Genomic DNA, 19446 nt, shown 5'->3' on the forward strand with positions numbered 1-19446 from the left:
TCTCTGCTACTGTTAAGATCAACCACTAACGATTTTCTTTATTATATCGATTATAAGTTATATTAACCATAGACCAGTATAGCCGTAGTAGACAAAATAACTATAAGTTATAACTATATATACCTAGATAGCCGACTACTGTAACAGAATGTTTTATAATGATGATACAATAAGTTTTGTTATCATTAATAATGATTCCGTTCATCATTCTTTTAATCAGCACGTACAAGAGGATATGATAATATACCTTTGTCCCCACACCCCCAATCCATATGTGTGATCTATGATTCGATAGTCCACTTTTATCTGTGATTTTTAAAATTAGAGAGAATTTTACGTATCATAAAATTTTTAGGCTAGACATAATATTATCAATGGCATCCCGTGGTCTTTTATTGATATTTTAATTACAAAAACTTACCTTCAAAATATTATTTTTTTAATTTGAAAAAAAACAAGGGTTAGTTATTCGATAAAAATAATAATTTATCAACAAAAAAACGTTGATGAATTTATTTGAAGAAGAACGCTAGAATGGTTTGAAAATAATTTTAATCGAGGCATTTGTGAGACTTCTCAGCTTTGATATTTCATTATGTTTGTGTCAAATGTGAATGCAATTGTCCGATGGTGTTAGTTTTAATTTTAAGCATTCGTATTTGTATAGAAATATATTATAAACGGTTAAAACATTAGTTATTTATTGATTCTTCAAGAAGATAATAAGTTGCTGAACAAATTTATGTGACACCCTATTTCACAATTTGCAATAGAAAATTAAAAAATTTAAATTTATGGTGATTGGCTCCAATGAATTAAAATACTATTAGATTAAAATTTAAAATTAGGTAACTACATAATGAAAGTATTGTCCAATTTAAGCAACACATTACATGCATATAGCTTTATTTGAATTATTCTTAAATCATTACGGTATACTAGTAGATCATCCCAAGAGTGGTCTTCAGATTACTTTATTGACCGAATATCAAACTTTATCATGTATATTCAAATTATTTGTAATCTAAATGGCGCAAGTGATAGAGTAGTACACAGGATATATTATTAGCTATGTATATCTTTTATTTTCCGTCCATAACTGAGGAAAACAGGTAAGGATTCAACATTGATCCCTGGTCCACTCCTATACTTTTACACAATACTCATCTGTTTCTCCATATACACTTAATTTTCTCCCTTTATACGTATCCTGTATTTCTTGCACTCTCTTTAACTTCTTAATGTCTACCACAAAACCCATACAGATTCTTCAAAATAATAGTCTCACTCTAGTATTTAAATTTAAATAAAAAATTATAGGTTTACTTTGTCTACATAATCGTGCATTTGATAATTGTATTTGCATAATTGAGAAAAAACCAGTATATCTTAATACCAAACACATTTTATATTATGACATATTATTTTATTATACGTAGTAACTGTTTAACACAAAGATAATGTAAATCAAATGCCAATAACTCTTACCACAATACACAAATAGAAAATTGATTATTAATTCAAAATTGAAAGAAAAAAAATGTCTTAAAATTAAACACTTTTTATAATAAACACTTAATATTGTATTATACTTCAGTAATTATTTAACAAAAAATAATTTTAAGTACAATGATGATTTACAAATATTTTTTGTTAATGGTTAAGATACATAAAACAAATGTTAATAACTCCTATCACAACATACAAATAGTAGATTGATTTTATTTGAAAATGTACAAAAATAAAACTTAATATGCATAACAATTAAACACTTTTTATATTAGTAAATTAATATTTTACTATACTGAAGTAATTATTTAACAAAGGTTAATTTTAATTACAATGATTATAAACATTTTTTATAAACATCAAACAAATATTAATAACTCATAATAGATAATGGATCATAAGTAAATAATTTCAGTAGTTGAAGATGAAAACTTATATTTGGGTTGGAGCTCCATATCATTCCTGAAACTTAAATAATATGTAATTAAATATTGAAGTTATAGGTTATTTTATAATCTAAAATCTTAAGTGGACGCTACACCCACATGTGTTGTCTCCATCCGACAAATGTACTACATACTACATAGCAAAAACTGTTTTGAGCGGGATAGAACCACTCAAGCTGTAGTGATAGTTAAGGGGATTCGATACCGTGATTTTCTGTTTTCGTCTAACACACGCGTGACATAATATTTTGGACGTGTTTTTTGCCAAACATACCAATTGATCTAATGAAGCGATAAGAATTCTGAAAACAGATTTGAATTCGTCATCAAGTCCACTTGAAATCAACTTTCCCACATTTTTGATATTATCTCCCAAATTCCAGAAAAAGTAATATAATAAAAGAATATTTGATCATTTTTGTATTTCAATTTTTGGAGAAGCTAAAATCAAAAATGTGGGAAAGTCGATTTCAAGTAGACTTGATGACGAATTCAAATCTGTTTTCAGAATTCTTATCGCTTCATTAGATCAATTGATTTCTTTGGCAAAAAACACTTCTAAAATACTATGGCATGCGTGTGTTAGACGAAAACAGAAAATCACGGTATCGAATCCCCTTAAGACTCCAAGATATACATGGTAAACAAATTTTTAAATTACACAGCGTTTAAATTTAGTATTCATCTGTCATCATATACCTCACGACTATACCAATAAGGCAGGTTCTAAATATTCAAAGTTTACCCTCTCGACGTGATAATTCGGACTTAGAGTTCCTATCTGCCCTATTAAATTGCTCACTTGATGTGCCTGATCTCCTTTCAGCCATACGGAGTTCGGATACCATTCAGAATCCGAAGCCATCTAGAAACCAGTCTTAATTCTATATTCCAACACAAAACATCATACGGACATAACTACATAGAATGCTTAGAGCTGAAATTTCAGTTTAATTACTTAGGCCACATCCCTCTTTTTAAATTGACTTCTATCAATAGTATATATTTTATTTTTTTGTACTTTTAATAGTTAAGTATCGTATATATTATATTTCAACTAATTTTTTTTAATATGTTATTTCTAATCATAGGTACCATTAATTAATTTGTAAATTATTGTATCCATGTAAAATAGCTGTTTAATAAACTAATAATAATAATTGATAACATTCTCTGTGAAATATTGTTTTCATTTTTTTGATACCACTTATACAAAAAAATATTTCAAAATCCATTATTATTGTGTTTTTCAAACTTGAATAATTTTTTTTGGAGTTCTGATATTGAGAAGATAAACACGGAATTTAAGTCAAAGTAAGGTCAGGTGGGATAAGTGAAGAAGTGGGGTAAATTCCTGATTAAGTCCTACTAAATATAAAAATATGATATGAACTAAAGAAACTACATAATATATATATATATATATATATTATGTAGTTTCTTTTAAATACGGAAAAATAAAGATTTCACTATTTTTATAATTTTATAATATAATTGATCATTTATTTACTTTCCCCAAAAAAATGAGTAATGGGGCAAGTGAAAAAATCAATATGGGGAAGCGCAAAATAATGTGTTTCACTTGCCCTGAAATAGAAAATAATATGATTTTTATTGATCTAAATAAAAATTAACCTACCTACATATATTATAAAAATTAAAATGTTAGATGTGCTGTATTTTTTTTTGTGAATCGTGATACTTTAATTCTAAAAATATAATTTTGCAGTTTAAAAAATATAGTTTTCTACACTTGCCCCATAAATTTAAATATGAAGTTCAGGCACTAGTTAGTTGACTATTCTCCACTTGCCCCGTCTACTGAGGCAAGTGCATAATGAAAAAGATGGGTAAGTGGATGTTTCCCTGCTGTACAGTAGGTTACAAGAGGGCCAATGTATAATTAATGGTATTAAATTTGAATTCAATGATATAATCATTGTATACGAAAAACAATTCTGAGCGGTGACGGTTTGTCAGTGTGAATATTTTATATTATATTTATATTATAATTACTTATTATTAATACGGTAGCCAGTGATTAATATTATAGAATTACAACAAAATAACTAAAATCGTTATTTAGTTATTTAATAATTAATTTCCTCCAAATTTAAACATAAAATAACTATAAAAAAAACTGTTTTTATATTTTTGAGATTTTTTGGTTGCAGAATAACCTACTTAAGTGGAATCTTGTTGTAAGTTTTCAATCCTTAGTTATAAAAGTTGAGCATTTTTTACATTTTTAACTACAAAACCATTTAAACATTTTAAATTTGATAAATGTTGTCAAAAGTCAAACTTTAAATGATTATAAAAAAAAATTGTACGTATGTATTTTTAATATTTTTCATCTGCTATTTAAGCAATATATCTGTTATATAAATGTTGACGCTTTGCGACCCAACAAATACAATTTTATTGATATCTATAGGAGAAAAAACTTAAAAATTGAAATTTGAAATTGTCCATAAACATCAAAATATTTTGAAAATTTTATCAATGATAGGAATTAAAAAAATAAACATGTGATATAAATCTCAAGCGTCTACAGTTATTCGTTTTTGAGTTACAACAAAATGAGAAAATCGCTACTTGAGAAATCAAGTAAATATCCAATGTTGTAAAAATTTGAACTTCAAACGCTCATAAAAACTTAATATGACTTTCTTATATAGACATTATATGCATTTGCATATTTGTACAAGTATACATCTAGGGGGTTTTAAAATGTCCACAGTTCGTATTACATCAAATTTAAACACAACATTTTATATTGCATATTTTGCATATTTGTTCATAAATGCATATAACATGGGTTTTTAGTAAATTAGTTATTTTAATTTAAGATAAATACATTTTAGTAATTTTAAAGAAATAAGTAAGTTTATATCCAAAAACTCATTTAAAATTTCTTTAGCAAAGCGAGGAACAGCATGAGCAAAGCAAGTTACATGTATAAAGTTTGGATAGAAAATGTTTAGAGTTACTCCAGTTTTAGAGAATGAGCATGAAATGAATCAAAAAAGATGTGTTTTTACATGTAGAAAAAGATGATTGTATGCTATTTATAACACGTTCAGTTCATCTTGGCCATCAACGATGTACAGTAATATCAACTTTGTAGGTAACTGTGATGTCAGCGGATGCCAAGATGAACTAGATGGGTTATATATTATGAAGCAATGAAATATGCAATTAGTAGAAAAAAGCCATTACATGTATATAATCCTCAGTCTAAAAATTGTTTTAATTATTTTGGGTACTATTTATTAATTGATTTTAAAATAATAACATTGTATACATTGTATACTGTTCATATATACTCTGTTCACTGTAAGTTGATCCACTTGCTCGATGAAAACAAGTTGCGGCCCCGCATATCACCGCTTCTTTAGAGCGCTAGTGGGCTGTATGCACGGCAACAGCTGCCTACTATGATGAGCAACACTGATCGCCGAACACTTCCGACCAATCACAGACAAGCGATTTGAAAGTTTTGGCGACCCAGTATACATGCGTGGAAGTGGTCAATTTAGGGTGAACAGAGCATAGGTACTTAAAAATGATTTTCCAAGTTTTTTTTTGCAATATCATGATAAAATTACTGTGGCCCTCCAACTTAGAAGTACCTATGGGACTCCTTCCAAAATATGCCACTAAAAAAATTCATGATTTTTAAATATATTGTTATTTAAAAAAAAAAAAATAATTTTACCTAAGGATTTCCCCGACATATTATTCATTATGCTTTTGAAATAAAATTGTAGAATAGTCAGTGTTAGCATAAACTAATTCTCCCAGTAATGATAACAATTTAGACGGTATTAAACCCAATTCCAATAAATGAACGAAGTAACTAGAAACAATTTGTGTTCTATGTGAATCAAACTTATCACTAATTACATAGCAGTAAATGAATGCAATTTCCACCATATCGGCAAACCTTGCATCAGTTTCAGTAAGCTCCTGAAAAAATAAAACTTGATTATGAATAATTAAAATTGAAGTGTGACATAATTTACAGATTATACTACATATTATCTAATAAATGATAAACATAAATTTGAAAAAAATTTTCCATAGTGAATGTTACCATTACACTCTGGGGAAGTAAAACTTCTTTCATAAGTATTGGGGCCCTTGAAATTATAAGTGGATTAGGGAGTGTGAAAAAAATTAATGCACTAAAAATAAACGTGTAAGCCGCGGCCGCCGTGCATGACTTGCTAAATAAATAAACAAACGCGTCGTTTCATTTTTCGTTACAATTTTTTTACCATCCACACCTCAAGAAAGAAGTTTTACTTCAAAAACCTTTCAAAATTACTAAAACACATAAATAAGATTTTAAAAAATGACAGTATATTAATTTAATTTTTACTTTCGTTAGATTTCCAAAATGATTTTCATATGTTGAATGCTCACAGCAACAGTCAATGATCATATTAAATAAGTCCATGTTAACTTGACAATATTTTACAATTTGTTGTACTAACTTTGTATAATCCGTCATCAAGTATGTTAAGTTTATCAACTTTCTTAGACACACCTTTCTTAATGATAGCATGTTTGTGTCTTTTTCTATGTCATTAATATGTTTCATTACTTTGATCACTATAAAAATAATATCACTGATTAAGGTTAACAGAAAATAGTTTAGACTTGTCTTAAATTCTCTGTGAAATTCAATCCATGTGTATATATTATGAAAATAAATTGGTTTTTTTTTAGTTGGAAGTCAACTTAAAAATATAATTATGCAAAAGGAGTAGGTTTGTCCTTTAAATTTGATTTATAATATAATAGTTAATACTTAAGATTTAAATAGGTCTTACATTCTTTTTCACCATCATATTGATTATTAAAATCAGTTACAGATTCCAATCCATTTTCTTCTTCACTATCATATCCTTGAGATTTTAATATCAAATTCTTATACTTTTGTTCATGAAATTCAAATTCCGAATCATAATGGTAACCTTCATTACAAATAACAAATATAAGTTTTAATTTTAAATAAACATAATATGTATTACTTATTTTATCGGATGCAGTATCTACAACTGTCTCTAAAGTTTGAAAATGAGTGATTTGATACTCATTAGCTGGTACTAAATCAAGTTGTTGAAATTTGAATCCATTTTCTTGTAATATCAATATTAGTTTCACATCATTTCTTACCTAAAATTAGACGAATTATTGTTTGAAATGTTGTAAATAAAAATGTAATAAAACTCTGCAGCTATAGTAGAACTATTAGTATAAAATGTATGTGATGCTAAATTATTTTCAAAGAGTAAAAAAAAATATGTTTAAATGTTTTTCTTTAAAGGTAGGTAATTATTTTATAACATATTATGAAGACCTAAATAAAAATAACATGAATATGGGAAAAATTAATGAATATACTCTAAAACTAATAAATAACATACTAACAATATTAGTTTACCTCTGCGTTAAGTTCTTCATTATTTAAAAAAATGAGCATATCATCTAATACTTCAGTCAAAAGATCTTTATGGGCTTCACTTATTTTTTTACCACATATTTTCAAAAGTACAATAGCTATTTTAATAGGGAATATATCATTGGATATATCATGTTGTTCAAGGAGATTTCTTAATATTTCTATTCCCAATTTTTCATCAGCCTAAAAGTAAACCAATCAAAAACTGTGCACTATTTAAAATAAAAATATAAATTAATTAAAAACTTACAACACCATGATTAATCAAATGTCCAATAAACATTACAGAAGGTGAACAATCTAAAATATTATTTCGAAAAAAGGTACTTTGGAATAGTATGACGCATTTTTTCAGGACTAATTTTCCTATCTCTGGAAGCTAAATATAATAGAAAGTAAACTTTTAAAAATAACCTATTTAAGACCAATTTCATCAAATCATATTAATAAAATACTTACTACAAGATTTATGACAGCAACTAAAGTTGCATAAACATGTGTATCGGTGGTCGAAAAATGTTGTGCTGAGATAATAAACCGACAAAACATATGTTTACCTCTTATCATATTATGTTGTAATAACTTTTTTGTCACAGTTCCAATATTAACAGCATTAACTTTGTACACTAAGTAGCCAATTAAGATGTGCAGTTTATACCAGGCAGTTCTCTGACCATCATCTCTAAAGAGTTAAACAAAGCACATAATTTGCATAAATTTTTTTTCTTTTGATTAAAATATATAAAACATTATTTAACTAATTGCGATATAAAATATACGCCAGAAGTATTTTTTTTTAGATATGTTAAATTTAAACAATATGCATCTATTAAATATTCCAAAAGATTTAAAAGAAGCATTATGATATCAAAAAATCATGTATTTATTATTAAATACTTCTAAAGAAACCTAAGATATTATATTATATCATAGGTAATGGCAAATAAATACTGATCAAATTATAGCTCTTTATATTTATATAACTATAGTAAAATATTTTATTTAATTAACAAATTAAATTGTGAAGTATAACAGGTACCTTGATTTATCTATAACTCCTTGCTCATCATCTATATAATCGGATCTGGTCTCTGTAAAGTAAATTTCATGAGTAATATACTGCACTTAATCTGATAATATTATGGCTAATCAATGAATACTTTTGCTGTAGTATCCTCAACTTATGTTGGCTATTTATAATATATTTAGTTATGTATTATCACATCAGTCTTTGAAACGAGTTCAACAATTTAAATACACAGTATTTAAGAAACACAATTATAGAATGCTATTTTAAAAGTTAAAATAATTAACTAGAACTAATATTTTGAAGATTATTTAACTTGTAAATGTTACTTTATTTTCTAAATAAATATGAAAATAAATAATTATAATTTATAATTAAAACATGTGAATATACAATAGAGTTCTTTCTGATCAGAATCAGACTGGAAATCGGACTCGTGAATTTGCTTTTGAGCTGATGCAAATTGCCCCAATAGGTATGTAATGTTTATTAATAACTAGATAATTGGGTTGACTATTTTAGAGTCCGCCTCACTTCTGACTTACAAATAAAATATCTACACTTTATGTTTTGTTTTTTTTTTTTTATAGATATTAATGTACCTATATCAAACAAAGAATTGACGTTGGTTTTAGATTCTGAGAATATTGTATGTACAATGAGATTTTTTTTTTTTGTCATTAACATTTGTGGTAGGTACCTAGTAAAAATGCTCCAATTCACTGTAGAAGTCATAATGGTAAATACTCGGCAGTTTTTGAAAGTTTCAAGTAAAATAAAAATGAAAGAATAATGAGAATTCTTACACAAAACCAATTTTTAACAAAATCAATTTTATCTTATTGCTGTTACTCAAAAACTAATTATTGTAGACACTTAAAATTTTCACCAAATATTTGAATCAGTGGTTTGAGAAATCCGGTTAATCCCAAAACCTAGTTTTGGAAAAATGAAAAAAACTTCACTTGCTATACTCTGTTCGACGAGAGAACGTACAGACTGCACAGAAATCGGTTCGGTCTGCTCATGTCCACACCCGCCACCGGCTCATGACTATAAACGTCAGCAGTCAGTGAAAATTGGTTGCGTGTGTGGTGCTCTCATAATATAGTGTTCGTCACGATTGGGGTTCTTGGAGGGGGAAACGGAACCTCGAAAAGCTTTTGGTCATCAGTCTACATGCGAAAGACATGTGCATTCTCTTGTTGAACAGAGTATAGTAGGGTTTCTATTGATTCCTAAAATTTGTACCTATCACTATTAAAAACTATTTTAAAAGATGGACGAGTCGGGATTTTCTTAAAATATGTAGATTTACATATGAAAAACTCAAACCTGCAATGAAACGTGATTCCATATTTTTAGACAAGTAGGGTTTCTCAAACAACTAATACATTAATTACATTAGAATTTTTAATGGAAAATTCCCAACAAGTTTTCTACCTTAATCAAAAAAAGTTCACTGGAAAGTTATGCTATTTATAGCCATGAGATATTTGTGATTTTTATTAATTTTTCATAAATTGATCTATTAATTGAGGTATCTACCTATTTTTTATAAAAAAATATATTTTTAAATGTGGGTCTCATGAAATCTTCATAATTTGTACAATAAAAAACACCGGTTTCTTTGATAACTTAATGGTTAAGTATACTAAGAGCTTTTATTTATTTATATAAGATATACATACAACATTATTATTTATTGTACCTACAATAGAAAATAAAATCAGTTCATCAAGAAATATAAGAGTAAAATTGAAGGTATTTAGAATTTAGATTGGAATTACCGGGGGAATTACCTAATTTAGTTAAATTATTATTGTACAAAATTGTAAACATTTAAGGAGCTAAACTATATTAATAGGTATATCAGCATTATACTTTTCTGCATATAAAAACTTTAGACTACCTAATACATTTCAAACATTTATCATTAAATGTGTAAGTATTTGGTAAGTATTATAAGATCACAAGTTTGGTGAATGAATAACATATCATTAGGTATCAATGTACAAAAGTGATTTATACAAAATGTAAAATTAATATTCTGTATAGATTACAATGAAAGACTTAAATGGGGGTCACCAAAATGTTTTACTAAATGGCCATGAAAAAATTTAAAACGTTTTGAGGGCCAATAGATACATCCACGGGGATACTTATATAATCACATTTAAAATTTTTATTTTTATTTAAATGTAATAAGCTGAATAAATAAGAACATGTTTAAAGATTTTATTACAATGCTGTTTAGTATAGTGTCTCTGTATTTGTTTATTATTGAACAAAGTACTATAATAGATCCATTGTACTTCATTAAAAAAATAAAAAGTTAAAATTAATACCTAGGTAGGTAGTTCATTATTGAATTATTCACAGGCCAGTAAAAACTTTTATACAAATTGTAGTTTGGAGACTCCTGTAAAAGAACATAATTTATACTACTATGTATTATATAACTATAAGCTTTTAAAATTTATTGGTAGACAGCATATAAATAACAATGAAGCCAATATAATTACAAAAAACTCTGGTTTGATGACCATAGTCTTGATGTTAAAACGTTTGTTGCCCATACTTCTTTAACTGATCATTACTTAATAGTTACCAGTATAAGCAACCTTATCTTCAACAGAAACAACCCACCAAATCCAAAAATCATCAAACAAGTTGATTACTCAAAACTATCAAGTTTATTAAAGAATTATGATTGGTCATCAGTAGTGAACAACTCGAATCTAAATTCTGCGGCGAATAAATTTAATGAAATTTTAAAAAATGAAGAAAAAAATTTTTCTTTAGAAAAAAAAATATCATCAAAAACCAAAAAAATTAAACCTTGGGCAACAACTGCAATTATTACATGAATTCGTCGTAGAGATAAATTACATCTGAGTTTAAAAAAGCATCCATTAAACGAAAAACTTAAATAGTACTATTTAAAATATAGGAATACTTTAACTAACACGATAAAAGAAACTAAAACTAAATTTTATAAATCTGAATTAGAAAAAGTCGGAAATGACTCGAAACTAAACTGGAAAGTTATTAAAAACGCGACAAACAGTTCTAAAACAAATTCATTTATTCAAACTATTAATAACAAATTTAGTGAAAAACTGCACTCTACAGATAAGTAAAAAAATATATCGAATTATTTTAATGAGTACTTTACAAATGCAGCACAAAACATGTATAATCAAATAAAACTTACAAGACAAAATATGCATAACATAGAATGTACATACACTGAACAACTAATCTCGAATACTACAGACATGTCATTTAATAAATTTAGCGTAATTAATGATGAAGAAATTATAAAAGCAATTAAGGCTTTAAAAGATGATTCTTCTCCAGGATTAGATGGAATTTCAGTAAAAATGCTCAAATTAAATATACATTCATTGATTAAACCATTATCACACATTTTCAATTTAGCTATAACAACATCTACTATTCCGGAATGCTTTAAAATTTCAGTAATAACACCAATACACAAAAAATATGACAAATCTAACATTGAAAATTATCGCCCAATCTCACAAATATCAAATATTGCCAAATCTTTTGAAAAAATTATTAAAAAAGAATTAGTGCATTACCTTAAAAGTAATAATCTTCTATCATGTACCCAATTCGGTTTTAGACCTGGTAAAAGTACTGAACAAGCAATTGCAACAGTATCAAGCTACATTTATAATTCTTTCAAAAAAAAAAAAAAAAAAATGTACCTATAACTGTTTACCTATCTAGCAAAAGCATTTGATACTATAGATCATAAAATATTACTAAAAAATGTTAACACACTTGGTATCAAGGGAACAGCTCAGAATTTGTTAAGTTCATAATTAAAAAATAGAAAACAACACGTTCGAATAAACAATGAATTAAGCGAAGAAACGTCAATAGTATGTGGTGTACCTCAAAGGACAACTATATCGCCTACACTGTTTAATATACATATAAACCAAATTAATAACTTGAATACACACGGAAAACTAGTTTGGTACGCAGATGATACAGTACTTTTTTTTGAAGGCCAATCCTGGGATGAAGTATTTGCTAGTGTTCAATCCGACATGAGTAAAATACAAAAATGGCTATGTGAAAATAATTTATTCCTAAACTTAGAAAAAACCTACACATTAGGGCTCGGATTTTGTAGCAAAATAGCAAATGCTTCTTTTGAGGGAAGTGTGTTAGAAAGATAATTCTTATATATAAATACGTTTTGAGTCGTTCTGATTTTAATGAAGTAAACTTTTTTTTGCTTTTTCCACAAAATCTGCTTTTTATTGCTTTTCCCCCTATTTGGTTATTTTTTCTTGATTTTTACATATTTTTCTTGAAAACTTAGCTTATCTCTATATATATTATACGTCTTGGACTATATTATTATTACCAGAAATTATAAAACCAGTAATAAATATATGACTGATAAAATAACTGTCGCTATAGTGCCGAAATAGTTTTATCCACAATTATCTATAGTTGTATTTACAACTCAAAAAAAGGGAAAATTATCTGAATTATACCTACGTATTTTTATAGCGCGTTCTAATACTTTAGTTGGCCGGTAAATATCAATCGACAATCAGTGAGGTATAAACATAAAGTGTTCTAAATAATTTCTCTCATCGCCAAAATTCTAAAGTTAAAAATTAAAAAAAATCGTAAGAGCATTCGGTGAAAATGTGCTTATGACTGACGGAAATATTATATTTTGTAAATTGTGTGAAGTCAAAATAAATTCGGATAAAAAATATAACGTTTTATATGTTTAATATGAGTTTTAATGAAAGTAACTTGACTAAATATATGGTTGTAAATTCATTTTTTAATATTTAATTTTATGTGTAATTGAAATTTGCTTTTTTAGAATTAAATTAATAAATGCTTTTTTTGGCTACTTAAAATGCTTTTTTAAGGATTTATTTTGCTACAAAATCCGAGCCCTACTCATAACAAACGTACCTATAGGATTACTGCATTATTTATCATATTAGTTGTACGACTTTAGTAATTATTGTTAATTTTAGTTTTATGTTAACATATTATATTGTATTATTTAACTACACAATGTTTTACATAATACCATATTATATAAACTAAGAGAAAAAAATATATATTACTTATATTATTAATATTATAGTTAGGTATATGAGAAATGTATAAGTATTACAAACTGTAAGTATTTAATTTATAAGAACTAATTAATGTATTTATATTTCAAATTGTGAACTCATGGGTCCCCACACGAACATGTTCAGTGGGGCCCATTATCTTCTTGAAGAATAAATAAATATAAAAAAATAAAATAACCAAAAACCAGATAAAATATGCCTCGAACCCTCGGCTGCTGGTGTCTTACGATCTTATCATAGATATTAACATCTTTGTAAGTACGACAAAAATTGTCAACAAAAAAACTTACGGGGTGCTTCGTGTTCCTGTCCGTTAATAGTAGATAGGCTTGAGTCCATTGATGACAATTCCATTTCCGTCAGTCAGAACAAATGTTGTGGCTATGATGGATTCAAGATTACCTATGTAGGTATGTTTAAGTATATGAACGTGAGTACGGGACAGCTCTTCGGCTTCGATAATCGAAATGAAAACACGCCGGCTGCAGAGCGAAGAGCAACGAATAGCGATTACAAATACGAAATGAAAATGTGCAAGACTACAAAATGAAACTATAAGTACTACAAATCGTAGGCACACAATGAGAACGACAATAGTAGACTACCGATAATAACAAACTAGCGAAGTGCAGACTCGTTGGCAGGATAATTTGTGGGTAAGGTTACGCGTTGTTTGTGCGTCAGTAACTGTAGCCTGTCGCGTTGTAAATCACAACTCACCAGTCGTCGCTTAACGTATTTAATATCCGCAAAAACAGTTGTGAATCGGGAAACTAGAAGTCAGTTTAGTAATAACTAATAATAATTAAAAAGAAATTACGCAACTCACGGCAGACAGACGCGAAAATAAAAATTAACAAGTCCAGTAGTTCACCTAACGTATGTGTGTTGGTCGTATTATTGTTAGATCTCTAATCTTCATAATTAGGTATAATGGTTATAACGGGTTGATGGTTATCACTGTTCATGAAAATGATAACTCAAGCTAGATACATAGCACGGACTGAGATAATATAATACTGAAGATATAGGACTGGTAATGACATGGTCGGTGGGGCCACGAAAAGGTGGTTTTATTAGACTTCACAATTTGTATCTTAGTTCGTTTATACAGAGCTGTAAACTCTAAAACACGTTGCGACACCCCCCCCCCCCCCTGCAACTTTACCACTTGTACATACATTCGTGGCCGTGATTTTTTTACAACACAAATACAATTATAATAAAATATTATATTTTATTCTTAATTTAAAAATGTTGTCATATTAGTAGGTAGGTATAGGTAATCAATGTGATAAATAAATTATTGATTATTTAATATATAAAGCGACAATGTGAAAAGAAGTTTAGATTTTCTTTATTTGTTATTTAATATTTATAAAAAAATATGTCTGGGAGAGGGGGCTGGGCCCCTCCTGGATCCATCCCTGCCTCAATCCGATATGGACAATATTGCCACAACTATTTTCATTAAATTAATTCAGTTGTTGTTTTTTCAACATTTATAAATAGTTTTTGTAGTATACATAAATTCTATTCAGCTCATAAACTAAGGTATTTATTTATATACCTAAAATGTAGTATGCTATATGTTTAAATACAATTTTAATTACAAAAAGTAGTTGGCAATTTTGTATGTGCACAACCGCCCACCCTCAACAATCCCTAATGTCTATCGCCGACCCTTCATTTATATACGTGATATAAATATGGGTTGATGGGTATTGACAGTTGATAGATAGAAAATAGAACATTTTATTGGTCAGTATAACAATATTATGAGGCGTAGGTCACCTAAAATTATTTGAGCAACATCAATATTTTGTATGTTACAAAATATTTTATTTTTGACTCTTATACAGCTTGTATTATTTTTATAAAATATAACACAGCAGTGGCGCAACTAAGTATGGGGCTTAGCCCTCCTGACTACGATTTAGCCCCCTCCTCCCTCAAAAAAATATCCTTATTGATAAAGATATAAGCCGTGTATGGGTTATATTAAATGAATAGTTTTGTTAGGTGGGGGGGGCTGTAGCCACCCCACAATTGTAACCCTAGATGCACAATTGCATCTATGTAAAGCTGCTCGAGCTATAGCAGAACTAGACACAATTCTATTCCTGTAAATAAGTAGGTAGATTCATAAATTTGGTAGGCCAGTCTTTAAAAGAAAATATCATGGGGGATCTGACACTCAAATCCCCCCTAAGGTAATTACGCATTTACGCCACTGTAGGCCCATATAAAAATTATAACTAAAAAAAAATATACCATAGCCATAGTATTGAAAAAGAATATAAGCCTATATATATTTACTATAACAATAATTTTTCTTTTCTAGAAAACTTGATAAAAGCCATGAAAGGAAATAAATATCCGCTGAAACAATACAACATGATAAATTATTGTATACACAAGTGTGAAGTTGTTCTTCTATAGTATGATATTTTCAATCTTCTGTCTTACCACGATACCCTAAAATAGTCCAATGTATAATATGATTATTAGTCCAAACTAAGTATAAGGATTCTAAATATTATATAAACTATTTCAGATTTAAAGGTATGGATGTGTTGTGATTATAGAATTTTTAAGCTCTTGACTCTTTACCTCGTATAGCTTCTATATCTGTAACCATATCTATTCATGAGATTAAGTGTGTTCACGTTTTGGCTTTCTGTATAATCTATTCGAAGGTGATCTACAGAACTCTAAAAATAAAATTTAAATAAAGTAAACTTGAAAATATAATTAATTTTGAAAAGTTACCTTTCCATTTATTAACCATCCTATTTTGAATTCCATATATTGTGTTATACAAAGTACACACTAATATTTTACTGCGCTCGTCATTAGCAATCTTAGAATCTTCGATTAATGCTATTGCTGTATTCAAAGTTTCTATAGCACTGACGTACTCACCGTTAGTAGCATCAGTTACAGCTCGTGCTATAGCAGAACTAGACACAATTCTATTCCTGTTAATAATGAAGTTTATTTCTGTTTCTGTTTCTGTCTTTTCTATTTCATTTGTTTTGCGAGGTTCATAAGAATGTGTATAAAAGGGATGATAATCATCATATGAAAAGCTTTGAGACTTTAGAGATGTACTGGTTTGATTGACTAGTGTAGGATCAACTGATTCTTGACAATGATCACTTTGATTTATTTGACCTGAATAGAATGTTATCATGAAATTGATATATATATCTGAACTTAAGTTTTTAATACATTTTAAATGTCATGTTTTGTAATAATACAAAAATACATTATTTTATTTAAGAGATGAGTTTTAAAAAAGACTAAGAAATATAACTTGAAGAACGGTTCCCACTCACTAAGTGAACCTCCAGCTCCCGATATACCTTGTTCTGATGTGACCTATAAAAATATTATTATCATTATTATTATTATTATTTGAAAAATAATAAATATGACTTAATAAACTACCTATAATAATTCTTTGTAGTTGAGGGTTTGTATGCTTTCAAATAATAAAATAGGTAGTACAATATATAATATTGCAATAAAAATACTTACAAAATATGCTCCCATATTTTGTTGATATGATATGTTCCATTGGTTTTCATAACCTGTGGTTTGTGGATACTGGTGGTGGGTTTGTATACAGCTAGTCGGTGGTGTTCTTATATTATAAGACACACTTTGTAATGGGTTTTCTAATGAATTATCACCAGGGGTTCTAGACATATCCCCCTTAGAAGATTTATTGAACTGAGTTTCAAATTCTGATTCAAACTAAAAAAATTCAAATTTTAGTATATTTATTAATAATATAATATATTATATTATTATGTTAATAAAATATTAATTTGAAAAAGTGGATACACTATTACCATAAAATATGCTCTTAAAGATGGAAATGTAACAACAGGTTTTCGTCCATGGATAAGTTCATTTGGTAATTTCTTTAAAATCTGTTTTACACTTTTCTCTGATTCTAATGTAACAGTACAAAACCCTTTGAATTGGCCATTTCCTCGATTTTCGAAAAATTTAATATCAACAAAATCATGCACTCCAGTGCCGATTATAGAGTCAATTATGTCTTGATCTGTTGTCCACTATAAAATCACATTTTAAACGAATTGTTATGATAAATATTATGATTTAAAAGTTAAAATGTTAAGTTTTCAAACATACAACTAGTCACAACTGTTTAACTACATGTCTACATATTATTCAATTTACCCAAGTCAAATTGCCAATGAATAATTGGTAAAAATTTTTTGTTTTCTTTGTCATGCCATAAATATGACCATATGCCTGTGAATTATCGTTGGAACTAAGTTTGAAGTAATCAGTAAAATGCGTATCATGAGTTGTCATAAATTCATCCTAAAACAATAAGCGACAGAATGATTAGTGATAAGTGTGGTGCTAATCATAGACAACTAAAATATAACATGTAACTAGGTATTAATTTATGTTTAGAATAATGTGTAAGCATATGAGTAAAATGGTAGAGACTAGGGGTCCGTTAATAGCAGGGCTTGAAACCGATTGAAATAATTTCGGTTTCGGTTTCGGTTTTGAACACCGGTTTCTAAATTTTACGATTTCGGTTTTAACTTAGCAATACCGGTATTAAGAAATTTCGGTTTCGGTTTCGGTTTTGAATACCGGCTTCTAAATGTTCCGGTTTCGGTTTCAGTTTTCAATATCGGTTTCTAAAATTTTCGGTTTCGGTTTCAGTTTTAAATACCGGTTTCTAAATTTTTCGGTTTTAGTTTTAATTTTTCAATACCGGTATTAAAAATGTAATTTCGATTTTGTATACCGGTTTTTATATTTTTAAAAACGGATTTCCAAGCAGACTTGAAATTATAATTGAATGGTTTTATTATACTTAATTACTTGATAAGATATTTGAATGTGTGATACAAATAAGAGAAATGTTTTAATAGGAGTGATTTTTTTAATTTGATTCTACAAATTACAAGCTATAAGGAACCTAGAAGTTAGATTAAAATTAGAACAGTTTAAACTTTAAAGATAATATGTAGTACATTCATCATTAGACTATCTTTCTTTTGATGCAAACCTCTTCCTTGTTCGAATTTTTTTCTTTTGTAGCATTTTATTAATAACAATGAAATAATACTTAATTGTCTTATAAACAAAGTAAATATTTACCTATAATAAAAAAGGACAATACATTCACTATTAAGTATTTTCAAATTTGAAATTTTTTTTTTGTGTACCTAATTAAGCACAAATTTATGATCATTGAAAATGATAAAAATTAAAAACATACAACAGAAAAAAATTATGCTCCAGTTATAATCATTAAGTATAATTATTTTTTAACACCAAAGCCTCAATTATGAATTAATATTCAATTTTTTTAATTTTTATTCAATCACCTTCTTTATTAAATTATATATATTTTTAACATGATTTTTTAAATAGTTCATTACATCTTATAATCATTATAGCCTCCAAAAGTTCTTCATCTAAACTCTAAAGATGCATGCAAATCAAAAGCCCAATTTAAAGCCCGTGCTATTTTAAGTTTTTCCTGGTATTGTATGTGTATAAATAATTGGCTCTCAGTAATTATATGATTTTCTTAGTATTTATTGTTGGATTATTCATTATACTATTTAGAATTTTATACTATTCAATAAAATATGAATAGACATATACGGGCCGTCGCGATCGTCCGTCAAATAATCTAATGTTGTTGTCAAATGTCAAATGTAATGTGGTGCCCAATAAATAACTATGATATATAATAATTATAATAACAAACACTATATTATTATTGAGTTATAACTTATACTTACAATAAGGACAACTAGTACCAAAAATCTC

At 27.7% G+C, this 19446-nt stretch overlaps 2 protein-coding genes across 5 annotated transcripts in view; both read right to left on the minus strand.

The window, feature by feature from the left end:
- Positions 1 to 1850: 1850 nt before the first annotated feature.
- On the minus strand, positions 1851 to 14758 carry LOC100573402 (pre-mRNA-splicing factor CWC22 homolog). Of its 4 annotated transcripts, XR_001680313.2 has the most exons (11): positions 13896 to 14758; positions 8468 to 8519; positions 7888 to 8110; positions 7679 to 7807; positions 7411 to 7611; positions 6998 to 7142; positions 6797 to 6940; positions 6343 to 6575; positions 5677 to 5927; positions 5285 to 5617; positions 1851 to 1977 (listed from the first exon to the last, which is right to left on the minus strand). XR_001680313.2 is itself a non-coding variant. In XM_016808504.2 (10 exons), exons 1-9 carry the CDS (start codon positions 13957 to 13959, stop codon positions 5697 to 5699), a joined length of 1422 nt encoding a protein of 473 aa, XP_016663993.1. In that variant the 5' UTR covers positions 13960 to 14758; the 3' UTR covers positions 1853 to 1971; positions 5677 to 5696. The 4 variants fall into 4 exon arrangements, 3 of the variants coding, with proteins under 3 accessions (XP_016663993.1, XP_008188149.2, XP_029344696.1); XM_016808504.2 differs by lacking the exon at positions 5285 to 5617 and having other exon boundaries at positions 1853 to 1971; XM_008189927.3 differs by lacking the exon at positions 5285 to 5617 and having other exon boundaries at positions 1854 to 1977; positions 13896 to 14757.
- Positions 14759 to 14938: 180 nt separating this feature from the next.
- Positions 14939 to 19446, minus strand: part of LOC100573308 (cleavage and polyadenylation specificity factor subunit CG7185-like) — a 6235-nt gene continuing 1727 nt past the window's right edge. The window contains exons 2-7 of the mRNA XM_029488839.1: positions 17821 to 17967; positions 17466 to 17693; positions 17149 to 17367; positions 16947 to 16989; positions 16378 to 16782; positions 14939 to 16319 (exon numbers count right to left, since the gene is read on the minus strand). Coding sequence (XP_029344699.1) covers positions 16261 to 16319; positions 16378 to 16782; positions 16947 to 16989; positions 17149 to 17367; positions 17466 to 17693; positions 17821 to 17967 — 1101 coding nt within the window. The 3' untranslated portion in view covers positions 14939 to 16260. The remainder of the gene's footprint in view (positions 16320 to 16377; positions 16783 to 16946; positions 16990 to 17148; positions 17368 to 17465; positions 17694 to 17820; positions 17968 to 19446) is intronic.

The sequence above is a fragment of the Acyrthosiphon pisum genome, chromosome X (assembly GCF_005508785.2).
Source record: "Acyrthosiphon pisum isolate AL4f chromosome X, pea_aphid_22Mar2018_4r6ur, whole genome shotgun sequence".
In the NCBI taxonomy this organism is placed as follows: domain Eukaryota; kingdom Metazoa; phylum Arthropoda; class Insecta; order Hemiptera; family Aphididae; genus Acyrthosiphon; species Acyrthosiphon pisum.

Bases quoted from the DNA above. Each gene is read 5' to 3' on its own strand.
- LOC100573402 (XM_016808504.2), bottom strand. From the start codon at position 13,959: ATGGAATTGTCATCAATGGACTCAAGCCTATCTACTATTAACGGACAG. The intron at 7,808-7,887 runs GTAAGTATTTTA...TATTATATTTAG, and splicing joins TTGCTGTCATAAATCTTGTA to CTTCCAGAGATAGGAAAATT. The intron at 5,928-6,342 runs GTAAAAATTAAA...TTATTTTTTCAG, and splicing joins ATTTTGGAAATCTAACGAAA to GAGCTTACTGAAACTGATGC.